Source organism: Schistocerca serialis, chromosome 3 (assembly GCF_023864345.2).
Source record: "Schistocerca serialis cubense isolate TAMUIC-IGC-003099 chromosome 3, iqSchSeri2.2, whole genome shotgun sequence".
Lineage (NCBI taxonomy): Eukaryota > Metazoa > Arthropoda > Insecta > Orthoptera > Acrididae > Schistocerca > Schistocerca serialis.
In genome coordinates, this window is record NC_064640.1 from 373,933,997 (window position 1) to 373,951,852 (window position 17,856).

At 43.0% G+C, this 17,856-nt stretch overlaps 1 protein-coding gene across 1 annotated transcript in view; it reads right to left on the reverse strand.

Annotated features, from left to right (window-relative positions):
* LOC126470871 (protein tyrosine phosphatase domain-containing protein 1-like) overlaps window positions 1–17,856 on the reverse strand; it is a 560,875-nt gene that overhangs the window by 257,509 nt on the left and 285,510 nt on the right. Inside the window, exon 3 of the mRNA XM_050098887.1 lies at window positions 17,496–17,611. Within this exon, the coding sequence (XP_049954844.1) occupies window positions 17,496–17,611 (116 nt within the window). The remainder of the gene's footprint in view (window positions 1–17,495; window positions 17,612–17,856) is intronic.

Consider the following 17,856-nt stretch of genomic DNA (forward strand, 5'->3'; position numbering starts at 1 on the left):
CTAAAATTTTTTATATTGTATCACAGTAAATTGTTGTTCTTAAGATGTTTTACTAAATAAATATCAATGTTTCAAATGGTTAGTAGCATAAATAAAAATAAATAGCTGTGTAAACCTATGTTACTGTGACATTCTTTGCAAATTCCCCACGAGAGGATCATTTATCGGAAAAGGGACGAATGTCCACCAACTTCCAAAGAGGATAGCTTCAAAAATATTTATCGAAAGCGCTGGAACGACTCATCACTATGTACAGCTGACATAGTTCTACAAGTTTGTAATGGATCACAAAACTATAGGAAAAATATTGTAAGATTAACAAGGTTTTTTAAATTTTCTCTAAACAAAGGTGACTGGACTTTCTTCCTTTTTCCATTCAGTGATTCAACTAATGTTTCTCCAAATGTGAAAACATATTCCAAGGTACAACATAATGCTATACCTAGGAACAATTAATATTTGACTGAAATTTAAAAGCGCTACAATTGGGAAATTTTGTTAATAGTGTATTTAATAGCTCCCTGTTATATTATTACTCTACTACACGCCAATAATCAGTATCTGAATCAGATTAAAGCTTCGTGTTCTGCCTTACGGCAGGTCTTGTCATGGGGGAAGCCTCCTCAGAGAGGTCCACCGCATGAGCGTCTAGGGCAGTGATTCCAGTGGTGGTTTCCCGTTGCCTTCCACTGATGAGGATGAAATGATGATGATAGGGACAACACAACACCCAGTCCCTGAGCGGAGAAAATCTTCGACCCAGCCGGGAATCGAACCCGGGACCCTTGGCTGGGCATTCCACCGCGCTGACCACTCAGCTATCGGGGCGGTCTGAATCAGATTAAGGAGAAGTATTATCAACAAATAGTTACAAGTTGAATACGTTTTAAAATAGAGGCTACTGAAAACTTACGTAAATTTTCATTATAAAGACAGGTACAATTGTTTAGACAATAAAGGAACTCAGTTCAATTTGCAGGAATCACAGTTTCTATGGTAAAAGACCTTCTATCTGAGGGTACAATGTGGACCACGACCGACGAAGTATGGCTTGAGTATTCACATGTTGTATAAATAGTTCTAGAATATATATATAGCATTTTATTCAGCACAAAATTCTGTACCTGAATAATTAACAACTGATTGCAAATAACTTTAATGCAGGAGTTGGACAAAAATATGGGAACACCAAATCACCGTGCCTAATACGGAGTAGGAAAACCGTTGGCATTCAAAACTGCTTCTACTCGTCTCAGAATGGATGAACACCGGTTCTTTATGGTTTTCAGGGGAATCTTAAACCATTCTTCCTGTAAAATAGTGGCAAGATCAAGTACCGACGATGGAGGTGGATCGCGAACATGCACAATTCTCTCCAAAGAAGACCACAATGCCTCAATGATATTGTGACCTGGTGAGTTTGATGGCCAGGGAAGATGCAACAGTTCATGCTCGTGCTCAGAAAACCAGTCCTGGATAATGCGAGCTATGTGAACAGGAGCCCTGTCGCCTTGGAGCACAGCATCACCACTGGACAACAAACACTGTACTACGGGATGCATCTGATTGGCCAAAATAGTAACATAATCCTTGGCAGTAATGCGACCTTCCAGAGTAACCATGGGGCCCGAAGAATACCACGATATGGCTGCTCAAATCGTCACCGAACCTCCGCCATGTTTCGTTCTTGCGACATAAACTCTTGCAGAAGTTGGAAAGCGTGTGAAACAAGACTCATCCGACCAAATGATATTCTTTCATTTTTCCATAGTCTAGGTTTTACCGCTTCGGCACCTCATTCTCCTGTTACAGACATCTGCATCACTGATTAGTGTTTCGTGAATTCCAACTCATCCTACAGTTATCTGCTTATGGAGCACCCTTCGTGTTATTTTGATGCTGATAGTTCGCGAGTGAGGCGTTCAATTCTGCAGTGACTTTTGCAGCTGTTCTGACCACGACTGACACTTGAAACACATTGAGGACATTGTACAGGTGTCGTTCGTGGTCAAATACAAACCCGAAACCTGCAAGCTTGGCTAGCGTTACGTGTACGTCAAGCATGCATTTCTCGTGTTATGTTTCCATATTTTTGTCCAACCACTGTATATCATACAGAACGCGAATGAGTAGAATGCGAAATAATTACAAATGCAAAACATAGCCTTATGTCTAACTACAACAAAAATCTTAGAAAATGGAGGGCGGAAACCGCTTGTGGCAGTCTCTACCGTGCATTCCTTTATGTTATTCTAAAAATCAGCTGCAACCAAAACACATTGTGTGTTCTTACGAGTACGTACACTATACTCCTAAAGATAAAGGACCTGCACTGGAAATGGACAGAGTGAGGAGAAGGAAGATTAGAGGCTCAGTAGGATCTTGGTATGTGGATCAACTGGAGTAGGGGAATGGAGTGGTAGATGGGAATGAGTATGAAGAGGAAAAGAGTAGACAATAGGCAAGGTATGGGCAAGGGAAAGCTAGAATATCGAAAGACAGGGAGGAAAGAGTTAGATTTGATAAAATGGATAAATATTGGGCACATTTCATTGTGTGGGAGAGGGAATTGGTTGATGTTTCGTTGAGAGACGGTGTGAAATAGTGTATTTGTGGGACTGGTGTGGTAGGTCGATATAAGCGCGGCAGAAGTTCGGAATTGGGAATTAGAGGGGCAATAATTTTGTCGTTGTAGTCGAGTTTGCAATAGTCGAGAATATACAGAGGTGTTGTGTGGGTGAAGAAGGATGGAAAGTGGTGAGATGGCGAAGGAATCAGGTGGAGTAAGTTAAAAAGATGCAGAGTACAGTATGTTAGAATATGATTTCCAAGTATTTGGAGACACTAACAGCATTTGGTGGAGTCGACATCCAAGCGTCATTGGAGTAGGATACGGTCGGCTGGATCAAGGTTTTCCAGGCGTGGAGAATGGTGGAGAGATTCAGTCTCCATGCTCAACTGATTAGTAGTTTGTCTTCTGTGGGCTCTGTTGGATGGTTATTAGCTGCCGATTGAAGCTAGTTACTGGTCGATGGTTATTATGAAGTGTTTTAATGTATTAGTTAACTGAACAGAACAGTCTCATTGGTTATGTACAAGTCATAGAAGTGGAAGTTTCAGATTGTTGTATTATAATTTTTGCTTAGGTTTTGATCGCGTACAAATCTTCAAGGAGGCTACACAAGGAGCTCATTCGCAGTACAGTGGGAAAATCTCAGTGGTAAATGAGCCATCAGTTGTTGCCTCTGCCCCCCCCCCCCCCCTCTTCTCTGACGGCACAAGATGATGATAACCGAAGAAGGATAAATGCAACAGAATTGAGGAACCACTGTCTGGAGCCACTGTCCGCACCAGGAAGTAAACTGGTAGGAATGGGGTTTGAGGGGCTCTTGGGATTTCTAGAGGGTATGGTACAGGGTGAGGAAAGCAGTGTCATCATCGTACTGGTGAAGGTGAACAGGAGGAGGTGGCTTAGGCATATCGACAGTGTAAATAATGCATAGAAGTGCACAGACGACAGAGCCTTGGGGCCCACCTGCAGTGGGGTGGAAGATACGTAAGTTGTTGATGAGGATAGTGGCAAATCATAGTCAACAGGATAAGTACGTAGATATGGAGTTTGAAAAGATCGGAATGTGCTAAGGGTCGTAGGCTTTTATGATATCGATGGATACAAAAACGGCGGACTTTCAGTTATTAAGTTGACTGGACAGGGCATGGGTGAGGCTTTGGAGTTGGCCATCAAAAAAGAAGTTGGGATGGGTGCAACACTGGTTACCAGGAAGGCGTTAGGTGCTGATTCAGGTGTTTATCGGTGCCTTGGAAGATGATGGGTTCAAAGACCTTGCTGAACAACAAAGTGAGGCTGATGGGGCGGCAGGAAGAAATCTTACTAGATGTTGTGTTTGGTTTGAGGAAAACCAGGATTTTGTGGGGTTTTTACAGCTTAAGATACTAACCTGTAGAGAAGATCGTACTGTAAATGATTGTCAGGGTTATTACGCTGGCATGGAGGCATTTTTTGTGACTATGGGTAATTCAGAGGGGAATGGTAGGTAAACTTCATCAAATGCATTTTACTGGCATCAAGAACAGGCAAGGAATTAAAAAGCTTAATATCAAAGTGAACATTTAATCAATTGAAGCGTGGAAATATCAGATCATAAGAAACGAGAAATATCAGGAGTGTTATACTACAGATAACGAATAAAGTGACCGGTAAAATATGACTTGAAGAGCAACTTTTTTATTGTGGCCCTACAGTGAGTCGGGAATCTTACATCTCATTGAAAAATATGGAAAATTGCTGTCTCTAGGCAATGTCACTACTTCATCCACTGAGACCTCAAGTAGCACTACCTCCAGGGACGAATCAACGACCAGAAAGCCAGACATAAGAAGCATATTACAGGAGTTAAATATGTTACGTTTCGGACTACTTATAGCAACCAACAGGTTTCAGTTTTTCTCCAGTCTTCGCTTATTTATCTCCATAGCGATGTGAAAATTTTCGAATGGTTGCGCCTTTGGGCCCTAAATTCTGTATCGTGTCTGGAACACTATTTTGTTATTTGTATTGTCATACCTTCTTCTATATACCTTCGTGAGTTTAAAAGAAATTAATGAGTCTTCCGTCGTACTATGGTCTGAAAAACCACGCTGTAGCAGCTCTATTAGAATTTCATCAATACATCAGCAGCCTAACTGTTCGTATGGTTCTTCGATCATTTATCTGCAAGGTCTATGTCTCAAAATTTTGTATGTTCCGTTCCAGACTCCAAGAATTCTTATTCAATGTTTCTCACCAGAGGCATCGTCATTCGGCTGGCTCCATACCGGGAAACTCGCCAAGAAGCATTTTAATGCACCAATCACACCTTAAATATTATCAAAAATTACATAATGTTTTGAAACCGTGAAGGAACTTAACCAGCATTTTCTGTGCATAATATTAATGGCATTAGTAAATTTCTTCTCCTAACGTTCATCAGAAGGGATTTGTATCCGCATTCGTCATCCTCGATCTCACTAAATCAACTGGCAAAATTAAGACAGTGGCTTGTGGCACACACACACGTCTTACTTCACAACAAGGTTTTTCCAGCAGGTCTAGCGAGATGATAACGGTTTCCGCCAAAGCCTTCGAAGTGGCTGCCTCTGGATCAAATGCCACCAGGTCATGACCCATCAGCGACGTCAGCCATCTTGGCAGACATGAGACAACTGCAAAACACAATTCACGGATGATTTCCCACAGGTTTTTCAAGTTTTGTAATTAAAGGAAGCCATAGTATAGCTCAGCCCTCTTCGCAAACAGAACCTGGGTTCTGTGAAACAATTCTATTCTGTGACTACTTCGCAAGCTGGTTTTGCTCCACAGATACGCCAGCTCCGGTTGTGATCTAACTGTGATTTGCATGCACTTGAAAACACTCAATTACCGTACTCACTAAATGGGGCTCTAAAATTCATGGATTTAGCATGACTTTCTTGGCCAGACCCTGTAAAAAGTAATATAATGCATTTCATGACCTATCTAAGGGCCTTTGCGGCTCTCGAGTCTGATTCTATTATACGTAAACGCTTACAGTACACGTAGCCCCACGATCATGTCTACACTGATAAGCCGCTTACCTAACAGCCGGTGTGTCCACATTTGGCACAGATAACGGTGGCGACGCGTCGTGGTATGGAACCAATGAGGCCTTGGTAAGTCGCTGGACGGAGCTAGCACCACATCTGCACACACAAGTCACTTAATTACCGTACATTCCGAGGAGGGGGATGATGAGCTATGACGCCACGTTCTATCAGATCCTTGTGTTCGATCGGGTTCAGATTTGGCGAGTTGGGGGGCCAGCACATCAACTGGAACTCGTCGCTTTGTTCCTCGAGTCTTTCCATTACATTCCTGGCCTTGTGACATGGCGCATTACCTTGCTGAAAAATGTCACTACCGTCGAGAAACTTGATCGTCGTGAAGGGGTTAAGTGCTCTACAACCAGTGTACGATTCTCCTTAGTCGACATGGTGCCTTGCACGAGCTCCACCGCACCCATGGATGCCCATGTGATTGTTCCCCAGAGCATAATGGAGTCGCCACCAGCTTGTCTCTGTCTCACGGTACAGGTGTCAAGGAACTATTCCCCTGGAAGACGACGGATTCGCATCCTCTCATCTGCGTGATGACGGTATGGGGATTCATTACACCATGAAACGCTCTGCCACTGCGCCAACGTCCATTGCCGATGGTCACGTGTCCATTTTAGTCGTAGTTGCCGATTCGTGATGTTCACGTTGGCATATGAATGGGTGTCGGTTGCAGACCGCCATTGGTCGGCGCACAGCGTGTTCAGATACACTTCTACTCCGTCCAGCATTAAAGTCTGATGTTAGTTCCGCCACAGTTCGCCGCCTGTCCTCTTTTACCAGTCTTCCCAGCCCACGACGTCCGACGTCTGTAACGAGGGATGACCGCCCAACCCCACGACGTCTGTACGTGGTTTCGCCTTGGTTTCGCCGCATGTTGAAGACATTCACCACACCACTCCTCGAACACCCGACAAGTCGTGCAATTTCCGAAACGCGCGTGGCGAGCCTACGGACCATCATAATCTGCCCACGGTGAAACTGAGATAAATGACGCGCCTTCCCCATTCTACACACGGACAGTACGTTCACTGATACTATATGCACCTTCCGTGTGTCTGACTATCAGTCATTCCTCGCCAGGTGACGCTGCTATCGCCTTGACGGGTTTATATCGATAGTAGGTCGGTGGTCATAATGTTCTGGCTGATCAGTGCCGAAGGCACTGCAAAATATTTCAGGGACACGCTGTAGCCGGGTACATTGATATTGGCAGATCCCGTGCGTTATAACCCTCAAATACCGCTGGTCTTTCGTGAATGGAATTCATCTAGTGCAGTATGGGACAAACGTCGTTCTATATCTGGGCACTCATGACGAAACTTTACATGATATGCATGCAAAAACTTTTAAATTCCTACATGCAATAGCTACGTTCCTGTTTAGCAAATTGTTACCCCGAGAATGTCTAATATCTTAAGTCCCCGTGGTACACATTTCTCTGCATTATCATTTAATATATCGAGGCCCTGCGGAATCTTAGAGAAAAAATTCTATTCGAGTAACTACCAAACACGTGAAGGCTAACTTGTGAAGTTTCGGACATCTTCCCAACATAAAAATTAATTTTAAAACTATTTATGGAAACGTGTTGTTTGACTTATTTTGATAAGGGCAACTCTAATAAATTTACGACACTGTCTGAAATAAACTAAATTTAACTTTTATTTAAAACATAGCTGTACATAATATTATTACAGAAATAACACATTACAGAAATAACACATTATTTAATATTGTGCAATATCAGAAGTTCATAACTTAGTGAATTATGTGAAATGTGTTGGTGTGTCATTGAGATTCAAATGAAAAGTGTGATAGAGCAAGGCGTGACTCATTGACCTAGAAACGTCAAATCAAATGGCTCTGAGCACTATGGGACTTAACTGCTGAGGTCATCAGTCCCCTAGAACTTAGAACTACTTAAACCTAACTAACCTAAGTACATCACACACATCCACACCCGAGGCAGGATTTGAACCTGCGACCGTAGCGGTCGCGCAGTTTCAGAACGAATTAAACATGGAAATCCCGAGCAACAGCCAAAGAAGGATGTGATAAATAACGTCATGTTTGCTTTCAGCAGTAACTCTTATTTGTCATTTTTAAACATAAGATTTGATGTTGTATTGCGGCATTGAAAAAGGTTAAAAATAACGTCCTTGTAGGTCTGTGTCACTCTTGACAGTAATGTAGTCAATAGTAGTTATCAGCGAAATGAGTAGATTTGTTATTTACAAAAAGGTTGATGTTAATATTGAAGGATGTCTTTCATCGAAGTTAAGAAAGATGAAAATTTATCTAACAGTTCAAGCAAGCCGAGGAAAATGGTGATTGTAATAATGTCTTTATCACATCGGACTCTAACTGAACAAAAAAGTTAACGTAAAAACAAAGAGAACGGTTAAAAGTCTTCTCCTGTTAATATCACTATCCTGTATGGACAGGTTCAAGTTCCTATAACACGTTGCCATGGTCAGGCATCGCGTTTTGCCAATCGGTGGAGGTCTGACAGCACTTGTCAGACAACAATCACAGCATTTAGTGAGTTTTTTCACTTTCAGAACACTATATATGGCTGGACATTAAAACTGCAAAGCCTGATAGAGTCTCAAACAACGACATTTATATTGCATATTCAGTAGAGTAGGAATAATACATGAGTATATTTGTGGGTGATTTGAGAATATACACAGTGCGAAATTTGGTATACAGGATGATTGAGCTGCCCCTACATATGGGTTTTATGCAACCCGCAACACCTTCAAATACCACGTGCCAGATTTTCATATTCCCTCGCTCGCTACGTCCAAACTATTAGTCCTACAAAAAAACTATTTGTCCTACTTTTTTGTAGGAAATATATTGTAGTTATAACTTGTACTGGGATGTGTGTTTCCTAGAGGTCATAGTTTTCGAATTATTCAAGAAAAACTTACAAAAATGACCTTCAAACACATTTTTCTTGAATAATTAGAAAATCGTGGCCTACTCCGAAAATGTATCCCAGAACAGAGATATAACTACAGAGAGAGAATATGAAAATCTTGCATGTGGTTTTTGGAGGCATTGCGAGTTGCATAAAACCCATAGATAGGGGCAGCTGAATCAACTTATACAGACCGCTGCCAGTTAAGGCAGCGACAATGAATCTAGCTCGGCTGGGCATCGAGTTGACCTGAACTTGGATGACAGATACGGGTATGTCATTCCGTGCTGGTTCGACTCTTTATCACAATTTATCAGTCTTAGTAGCTGGCGATTGGTGTCATGCCAGTCTCTCGCTAGCTCATGACCAACATGCAGTCTTGTGTTGTTTTATGGAAAGATGAGGTTATGGAGACATTGAGGATCAGGCACAGCATCCACCTTAACACGTCAGAAATGTAACACCTGGTATTCAAATTACCCGATATGTGAACCAGAGGTGATCTTGTTGTATGACTAATGGCTCCCTATAGAAACCGCCAGGTGCCGGGTCCGCATTATGAGTAACGAATGCAATCTGGAAATGTTCATTCCCCTCGGAACCTTTACACACGGATACGCCCATTGTGATGTTGTATTCCGTACCCCCACACGTCTGAAAATGTCACTTGGTGGCACTGCTATGTCCAATCTTGTCGTTAGATGCTTCACTGTCAGCTCATTTTTCTGTTGCCGCGTTAAGTGAAACGGCAAGAACTGCCGCAATACCGACAGCGCTTGATGCTCCAGAGGCAGTCGCACTGTCCGTGCGGATACTTTTCTTGCTGCAGAACGAATAACGTCTGTCTTCTCGGGAGAAAGATGCGTGAAGTATTGAGTTCTCGCATTGCATCGATTATGGGCCTGCTGAATGCATAACTGCGCATGACGACGTGTGATTCCGACCAATGTGGATAGGAATATCGTGGAACAATAATCTCGACAGGTTACGATCCCGCAGCTGCCGAATTATGATACGTGCTGACACACTTTCTCATCCTTAAACGAGGTATGACACGAATTTCTCACAAACAGTCAACATTCAAATGCGAATTCTGAATGACAAACCCGCTGTATAACACTTCCTTACAAACAGAAAGCAGATGGCGTTATTCCTACCTACATTTGCAGCTGCAATGAAATGTTAATCAATTGCATATCCAGGCATGTAGCACGTTTCATACGATTTATTTGTATACACTGAGTGCCTCTCCTATGGGTCGGCAAGCGCACTTTCGCTTGTGTTTCGGAAGATATTTTCAATTTAGTTTTCGCCGTGTGCAGCTGGACTCAGCTGAAACAAACACTGCTCATCATGTTTTTCGTACGACGCCCAGCGTCGATGGAAAGAGACGGTTTGTTCCCCATTACAAACAAAATTATTTTTAAATGGGAAGTGTACATGCTCGTTCTATCGAGTGGTATAGTGCGTTATTTGTTTTATCTATATGTAGTAACAGGAAAAATAAAACACGAAGAACAGTGAGTACTGCAGCAGCTACTGAGCAGCACTTCTGCATGGCGGTAGCAGACAGTGTGGGCCAGGGCAGTGCTGTCGCTGCCGGAGTACTTGTTCTTTGCGTTTTACTGTCCCTGTTAATGCACATAGAGAAAAGAATATCGCACTAGACTAATTTGGAACCGCTCAGTCGAATGGGCACGTAAAATTTCTCTTTAAAAACGATTTTGCTTGTAATTCGATACAGACCGACGCTTGTCATCGATGCTGGGCGTCGCATGAAAACCGTGATGTGCAGTATTTGTTTTGGGCTGACTACAGCTACATGTTGCAAAAACGAAATTGCAAATGTCTGCCGAAACACCAGAGGAAATGAGACTGGTGACTCTTAAGAGAGATACCTTTTATTCATACGGTGAGTTAGGGGTATGAGTTCAGATATTGTTATCACTGGTACCCCAATATACACCCACATCAATGTGTTGATTGTTTTTTCCCTGCATCTGACAGTCTTCCCGCAAATCTGTCACATCATTTACTATTTGATGTTTTCTGCATGGTCGTAACTGCACCATTAAGTGGATTACGCCTGTCAGTATAGAATAATCATTTTGCGTCCCTGCGTCCACACTTCAATCCCTGACCTGTCGTCCAGGGGAAAATAAGCATCAATGGCTTGCTCTTGCCACATGCACTTGGAGGTACTAATCAGCCTAAAAACGTACTACTCGTAATAGTCACAATTATTAGTCTGCAAATGAGGTTAAAGTGCTGAGGGAATGTTGTTCAGCATCCTGTCCTCTGTCACTTTTCCCAACGTAATGCAGAAAACAGATATGGCATGGACTCAACAAGCCGTTGAAAGCCCCCTGCAGAAATATTGAGCCATGTTGCCTCTAAACCGTCCATACTTACGAAAGCGTTGCCGGTGCAGGATTTTGTGCAGGAACTAACCTCTCGATTATGTCCCATAAATGTTCGAAGGGGACTCACGTCCGGCGATCTGGGTGGCCAAACCATTCGCCCGCAATATCCACAATGTTCTGACATGGCACGTATGGATTCTGACCATTACAGGTTGTATTCAAAATTACCACTGGTAGCTGCAATACACGCTTCCAGTCTGGTATGTAACGACTGCTGCACACGTACTAGCATTTCATCGGATATGTCCTAGCAGGTTGCAGTAATATGTCGTTACGTATGATCGGGTGTAGTTGGCATGTCCTTGTAGGCTTTTGATACCGTTCCTCACAAGCGACTATTAATCAAATTACGTGTATATGGGATTCGTGATTTCCTCTCAGAGCGGTCACATTTCGTAGTGATAGACGGTAAATCATCGAGTCGAACAGAAGTGATATCTTGCGTTCCACAAGGTAGTGTCATAGGCCCTCTGCTGTTCCTGATTTACATAAATGATCTAGATGATAATCTCAGCAGCCCTCTTAGATTGTTTGCAGATGACGCTGTAATTTACGTAAGAAGTAAGTAATTTATATAAGAAGTAAACTTACGCTATCTGACAGGACCCCCATGGAAGACAAGTGATCGTAAGATAATGAAACTTTGTGGAAACATTGGTAAGGACACGTGGAAGAGAACAAACGAATTAACCATTGAAAGAAACCCATTTTCATTTCCACATGAGACGTTAACATCTGTTAATTGTGTACCATGTTTACGTTACAGGTTACAAACGTTGCTCAATGTGACGACGTTCTGCATCCACGACAACCTAGAACCCCACAAGAGATACCGTTTCACAATTGTTCGCAGCACATTTTGAACAGCGGGCTGTGGAATGTTCAGCTGTCGTGACACAGCTCTTGCCCTACTTCAGGATCGCACACTGCGACCAGCATTCTTAGCCATGGCAACAGTAACTTCTTCAAAGATTTGTGGCGCAATTGGCCATCGGCCAATTGCCAAATCGCTATTTAATTCGGACTTCCGAATCACGTTCAATCCCAGTGCGGGAAGAGAATCTCTCCGTATTCCTTTAATGCATCGATACGCGCGAAGAGCAGCAAGGCTATTGATGTTATTTTGTTAACACAGCTTTACGAGTAAGGCCCCGCTCACCTTGTGCAGACCCATATTCATTGTTTGCAACTGTCATGCACGCTGATGCTGGTGTTTCAGCCCTACGTCGCAGTACTAGTACCGGTGCCTAACAGCAAGTCATGATACTAACACTGCAAATAACGCAAATCCTGCAGCGCACAGTCTGAACCTCTTTCCTATAAATTTGGGTGCCAATACGATAAATCGTTCTCCGTCTACACTTGTTTAAGTTGCTGAAGTTTGTTATAACCACTCTGTATATTAAATTATGAATTCCTTCAAGATCAGGTACTCGAGTCTGTCGTATATGTTTGTTAAATTATTTAAGTTCAATAGGACGTTTATGGACGCAATGCTCTTTCCTGAATAGTTTTACATTTTTTAATTATGTAATGTAAATGGACACTTTCTTGCGTCGGATAAAAGTAACCTGCGAGAATTTCCTTTTGTCTAATCCGAAACTTTCTATATCTTACATACAGATCAGATCAGTGAAATCATTCATTACGTTCACACCTTAGAAGGTTTGTACATGTTTGGCTCAGCTTATGCCCATAGATGGACGATCTTTCTGAAAGGCGATGGAGTTACAGTTAAGAGACTTTCAGAAACAGAATGGAGTGCTCACTACGAAGCCTTTAAAATTATATTTCAGAGTTTTAAAAAGATTGTCGATGCCACTAAGGAACTTTCAGATTGTTCTGAAACCATAGAAACCAGCGGAGCTCCTCGAACACTGTAGCCTTCGTTGCGTGATTTCTCTTTTTTGCTTTTATGTAGTGCTGTCCTAGAAGAAGTCAGCCACAACCAAAAGTATTTACGTATTCTTGGAGTTTCCTTCGGAATGTGTATTACCAAGATAAGTCTAAAGCTCTTTTTGAAAGAGAAGAGAGATTATCTCGTTCAAGAAGCACTTCACTTTGCGAGGAACGCATCTGACTAGATATGCATTCTTAGAGTAAAAGTAGAACTATCAGGAAGAAGAAAATGATGCCTAGAGAGAAGGTTGCAACTGATACGCTGACTGTCCACAGCTTGTGGTCGTGCGGTTGCGTTCTCGCTTCCCGCGCCCGGGTTCCCGGGTTCGATTCCCGGCGGGGTCAGGGATTTTCTCTGCCTCGTGATGACTGGGTGTTGTGTAATGTCCTTAGGTTAGTTAGGATTAAGTAGTTCTAAGTTCTAGGGGACTGATGACCATAGATGTTAAGTCCCATAGTGCTCAGAGCCATTTGATACGCTGACTACGCAACAGGAAGTAAGAAAGTCAATGTTACAGTTCATCGACAGGTCTCTGCAAGAAATCGAGGCGCGTTGCAAACTCATGGAACGTACCCTATGCGATCAAAAGTGTCCAGACACCTGGTTGAAAATGACTTACAAGTTCGTGGCGCCCTTCATCGGTAATGTTGGAATTCAATATGGTGCTGGCCCACCCTTAGTCTTAATGACAGCTTCCACTCCCGCAGGTATACGTTCAGTAAGGTGCTGGAAGGTTTCTTTGGGAGTGGTAGCCCATTCTTCGCGGAGTGTTGCACTGAGGAGAGGTATCGATGTCGGTCGGTGAGGCCTGGCACGAAGTCGGAGTTCCAAAGCACCCCAAAGGTGTTCTATACGATTCAGGTCACGACTCTGTGCAGGACAGTCCATTACAAGGATGTTATTGTCGTGTAACCACTCCGCCACAGGCCGTGCATGATGAACAGGTGCTCGATCGTGTTGAAAGATGCAATCGCCATCCCCGAATTGCTCTTCAACAGTGGGAAGCAAGAAGGTGCTTAAAACATTAATGTAGGCCTGCGCTGTGATAGTGCCACGCAAAACAACAAAGGGTGCAAGACCCCTCAATGAAAAACACGACCACACCATAACACCACCACCTCAGAATTTTACTGTAGGCACTACACCCGCTGGCAGAAGACGTCCATAGGGCATTCCCCATACCCACGCCCTGCCATCGGATCGCCACATTGTGTACCGTGATTCGTCACTCCACACAACGTTTTTCCACTGTTCAACCGTCCAATGTTTACGCTCCTACACCAAGCGATACATCGTACCATACAAAGTTTCCACACCGACACTTGTTTGTGCCATTCAACCTTAGTTGCTAGGTACGACGTTGTTATGTTTGTTTATAGTGTGCTTTGCCTGTTCCCTGAGTGCACTGCGACTTGCTAGTCAGTGCGTGACAGTTCAAGCAGTAGGTCGTGAGTAGGCGATGGGATTTACCATTGCAGAAAAAGCCGAAACTTTCATTTTTCATGGACTGTGTAGGATGAATGGAGTTCGTTCCTGTATGGTGTATGCGGCAAATATCCCAGTAGACGTCAACCCCTTCAACAAGTTACGTGGAAGTGTTAGCGTAACACCTAGATAACGTAACAGAAAGGAATAAGTGACGACAGAAGTGGGAAAAATTAATGTTTTTACTGTTGCTGGAGTTGATCCGCACGTTAACTCCCGCGTAATCACACGAGGAAGTGGCATGAGTCAGGCAAGTGTCCTCTGCATTCTCCATCGACATATGTTCCGTCCCTATCATATCTCTCACCACCAAGAGCTGCATGGAAATGATTGAGATCCGTTTTAACTTATTTACTTCTTTAAGACAGGATAATCCAGATGTATCATGTATCTTGTTTAGTGATGGATCCACATTTACCAATCATGGCCAGGTAAACCGCCGAAACATACCTTATTGGTTTGTTGACAATCCCCACTAGCTTCCTCAGGTGGAACGTCAGCCTCCATGCAGTGTAAACATGTGGTGCGGGATAGTCAACCATCAGCTCATAGGCCGGTTTTTCATCTATGGAATACTAAATACGCACAAGTATCGCAGCCTCCTAACAGACCATCTTCCACGGATGTTAGACGTTCCTCTGCATACGAGGAGGAACGTATGGTACCAACATGATGGCTGCCCAGCCCATAGTGCACGAAGTACTACAGCACGTCTTCACGAATTGTTTCCAAATCGTTGGATTGGACGCAGAGGACCTGTAGCTTGGTCGGTGTGTACCCTGGGTTTGACTCCTGTAGACTTTTTTCTGTGGACAAAGCTGGCAGACGGTGTCTACATCTACACCTACATCTACATCTACATGGTTACTCCGCAATTCACACTTAAGTGCCTGGCAGAGGGTTCATCGAACCATTTTCATACTACTTCTCTACCATTCGACTCTCGACTGGCGAGTGGGAAAAAGGAACACCTAAATCTTTCCGTTCGAGCTCTGATTCCTCTTACTTTATTATGATGATCATTTCTCCCTATGTAGGTGGGTGTCAAAAAAATATTTTCGCATTCGGAAGAGAAAGTTGGTGCCTGAAATTTCGTAAATAGATCTCGCCGCCAAGAAAACCGCCCTTGTTTCAGTGACTGCCACCCTAACTCGCGTACCATATCAGTGACACTCTTACCCCTACTGCTAGATAACACGAAACGAACTGCCCTTCTTTGCACTTTTTCGATGTCCTCCGTCAATCCTACCTGGCAAGGATCCCACACCGCGCAGCAGTATTCCAGCAGACGACGGACAAGTGTAATGTAGGCTGTCTCTTTAGTGGGTTTGTCGCATCTTCTAAGAGTTCTGCCAACAAACTGCAGTCTTTGTTTCGCCTTCCCCACAATATTATCTACGTGGTCATTACAATTTATGTTGCTCGTAATAGTAATTCTTATCGGATTTCTTTTAGTACCCATGTGGATGACCTCGCACTTTTCTTTGTTTAGTGCCAATTGCCACTTTTCACACCATACAGAAATTCTCTCTAGATCATTTTGTAATTTGAATGGATCGTCTGATGATTTTACTAGACGGTAAATTACAGCGTCATCTGCAAACAATCTAAGAGGTCTGCTGAGATTATCATCTAGATCATTTATGTAAATCAGGAACAGCAGAGGGCCTATGACACTACCTTGTGGAACGCCAGATATCACTTCTGTTCGACTCGATGATTTACCGTCTATCACTATGAAATGTGACCGCTCTGAGAGGAAATCACGAATCCCATATGCACGTAATTTGATTAATAGTCGCTTGTGAGGAACGGTATCAAAAGCCTACAAGGAAATGCCAACTACACCCGATCATACGTAACGACATATTACTGCAACCTGCTAGGACATATCCGCTGAAATGCTAGTACGTGTGCAGCAGTCGTTACATACCAGACTGGAAGCGTGTATTGCAGCTACCAGTGGTAATTTTGAATACAACCTGTAATGGTCAGAATCCATATAACCAGCGTATGCACTTGAGTTGTTCTTTAGTCTGTGCTACCACAGGTGTTGCACAAGTGTCGCTGTGGGAAGTTTTCAAAATATATCTCGTAAACGACTCTCACTAGAATCCTGCAACAAACACCACTGACATTCTAATTTACTCTACTTTTATTTTGCTAATGTCAAAAGGCATTTTTCCACTTAAAAAGTGTATGTTTGCACAAAAAGTACATTTTCTAAGTATTATTAGAATCTACTGTTTGGCTAACAATTCGAGCACCTGACTATCAATCCACTCTCTGAAAACTGCACATCAATATCACTTTAGGTTTCCGCTATATTTGCGGCGCAACTTTTAGGTGATTCACCCTCTATTGTGCTCAGTAACTGTGGGCAAGCTAGAATTTATAGATAAAGCATTTGTTTTCCTCTTTATAAGATAGATCGAGAGAGAGAGAGAGAGAGAGAGAGAGAGAAAACGTTCTCAACGGAAGAGACGGTACCTACTGTGGGTAAAGGGGAAATGACAAGCTGTGAACACAGAAAATAAATTTTATTCTAGAAACGATGACACACACAATTCTGAAGCAGTTTGCTCGAAAGGATCGTAAGAAATCAGAACGTTGTTTTCCATCGAAAATTAGGATACTGTAATACACTCGAATTACTACACTGTGACTTAATATGATATGGAATGAAACAAAGAGTTTACGAGAGGAACGGTCTAGGAGTAAAAGCACTGAGAAGGGACAAAACTACAAAGATATAAACTAAAAAATAACGTGCCACGGAAGAAACCCCGAATGAAAGGGGCGCAGTGGGAAAACACTGGACTCGTATTCGGGAGGACGATGGTTCAAATCCCCGTCCGGCCATCTAGATTTTGGTTTCCCTAAATCGCTTCAAACATAGGGCGAGAAGGTTCCTTTAAATAGTAGATGGCCGTTTTCCTTGCTTATTCTTCCCTAACCGGAGTTCGTAGTCCGGCGCTGATGACTTAATCGTCGATGGGACGTGAAACAGTAATCTTCATACGAATGAAAGGGAAATAACACTTTTTTGTCACTTACGGAATATCACTGGTAATGAGCTGAAGACAGTGAGGCACGTATGTGAACTTACTGTTGCTCTCCATGAAGGCAGTGGGCTGGTACGTGAAGCCAGAGTCCTCCAGCGGCGGGCCGCAGCTGGCATGCTCTCCCGGCTGCTGCAGGTTTATGATCGACTTGATGCCCAGGCTGTGGATATACCAACAAAGCAGGATAATGCCATGTTCACGAATTTATTCAGCCTTTTGTATATGTTGTTAAAACACGAAGTGCTCCATCTCCATGTGCGCTAATAAGACTAAGGTTCCTATCGAGATTAATTGCTTTCAGAAGCTACTGAACTGGGTTAGAAGTAAAGCCGTTCAGCAGTCCCTTTAATATTTGCGATACTTAATCTGGCAAGCATTTGCAGCTTTTTAAAGCCGATGTCTATC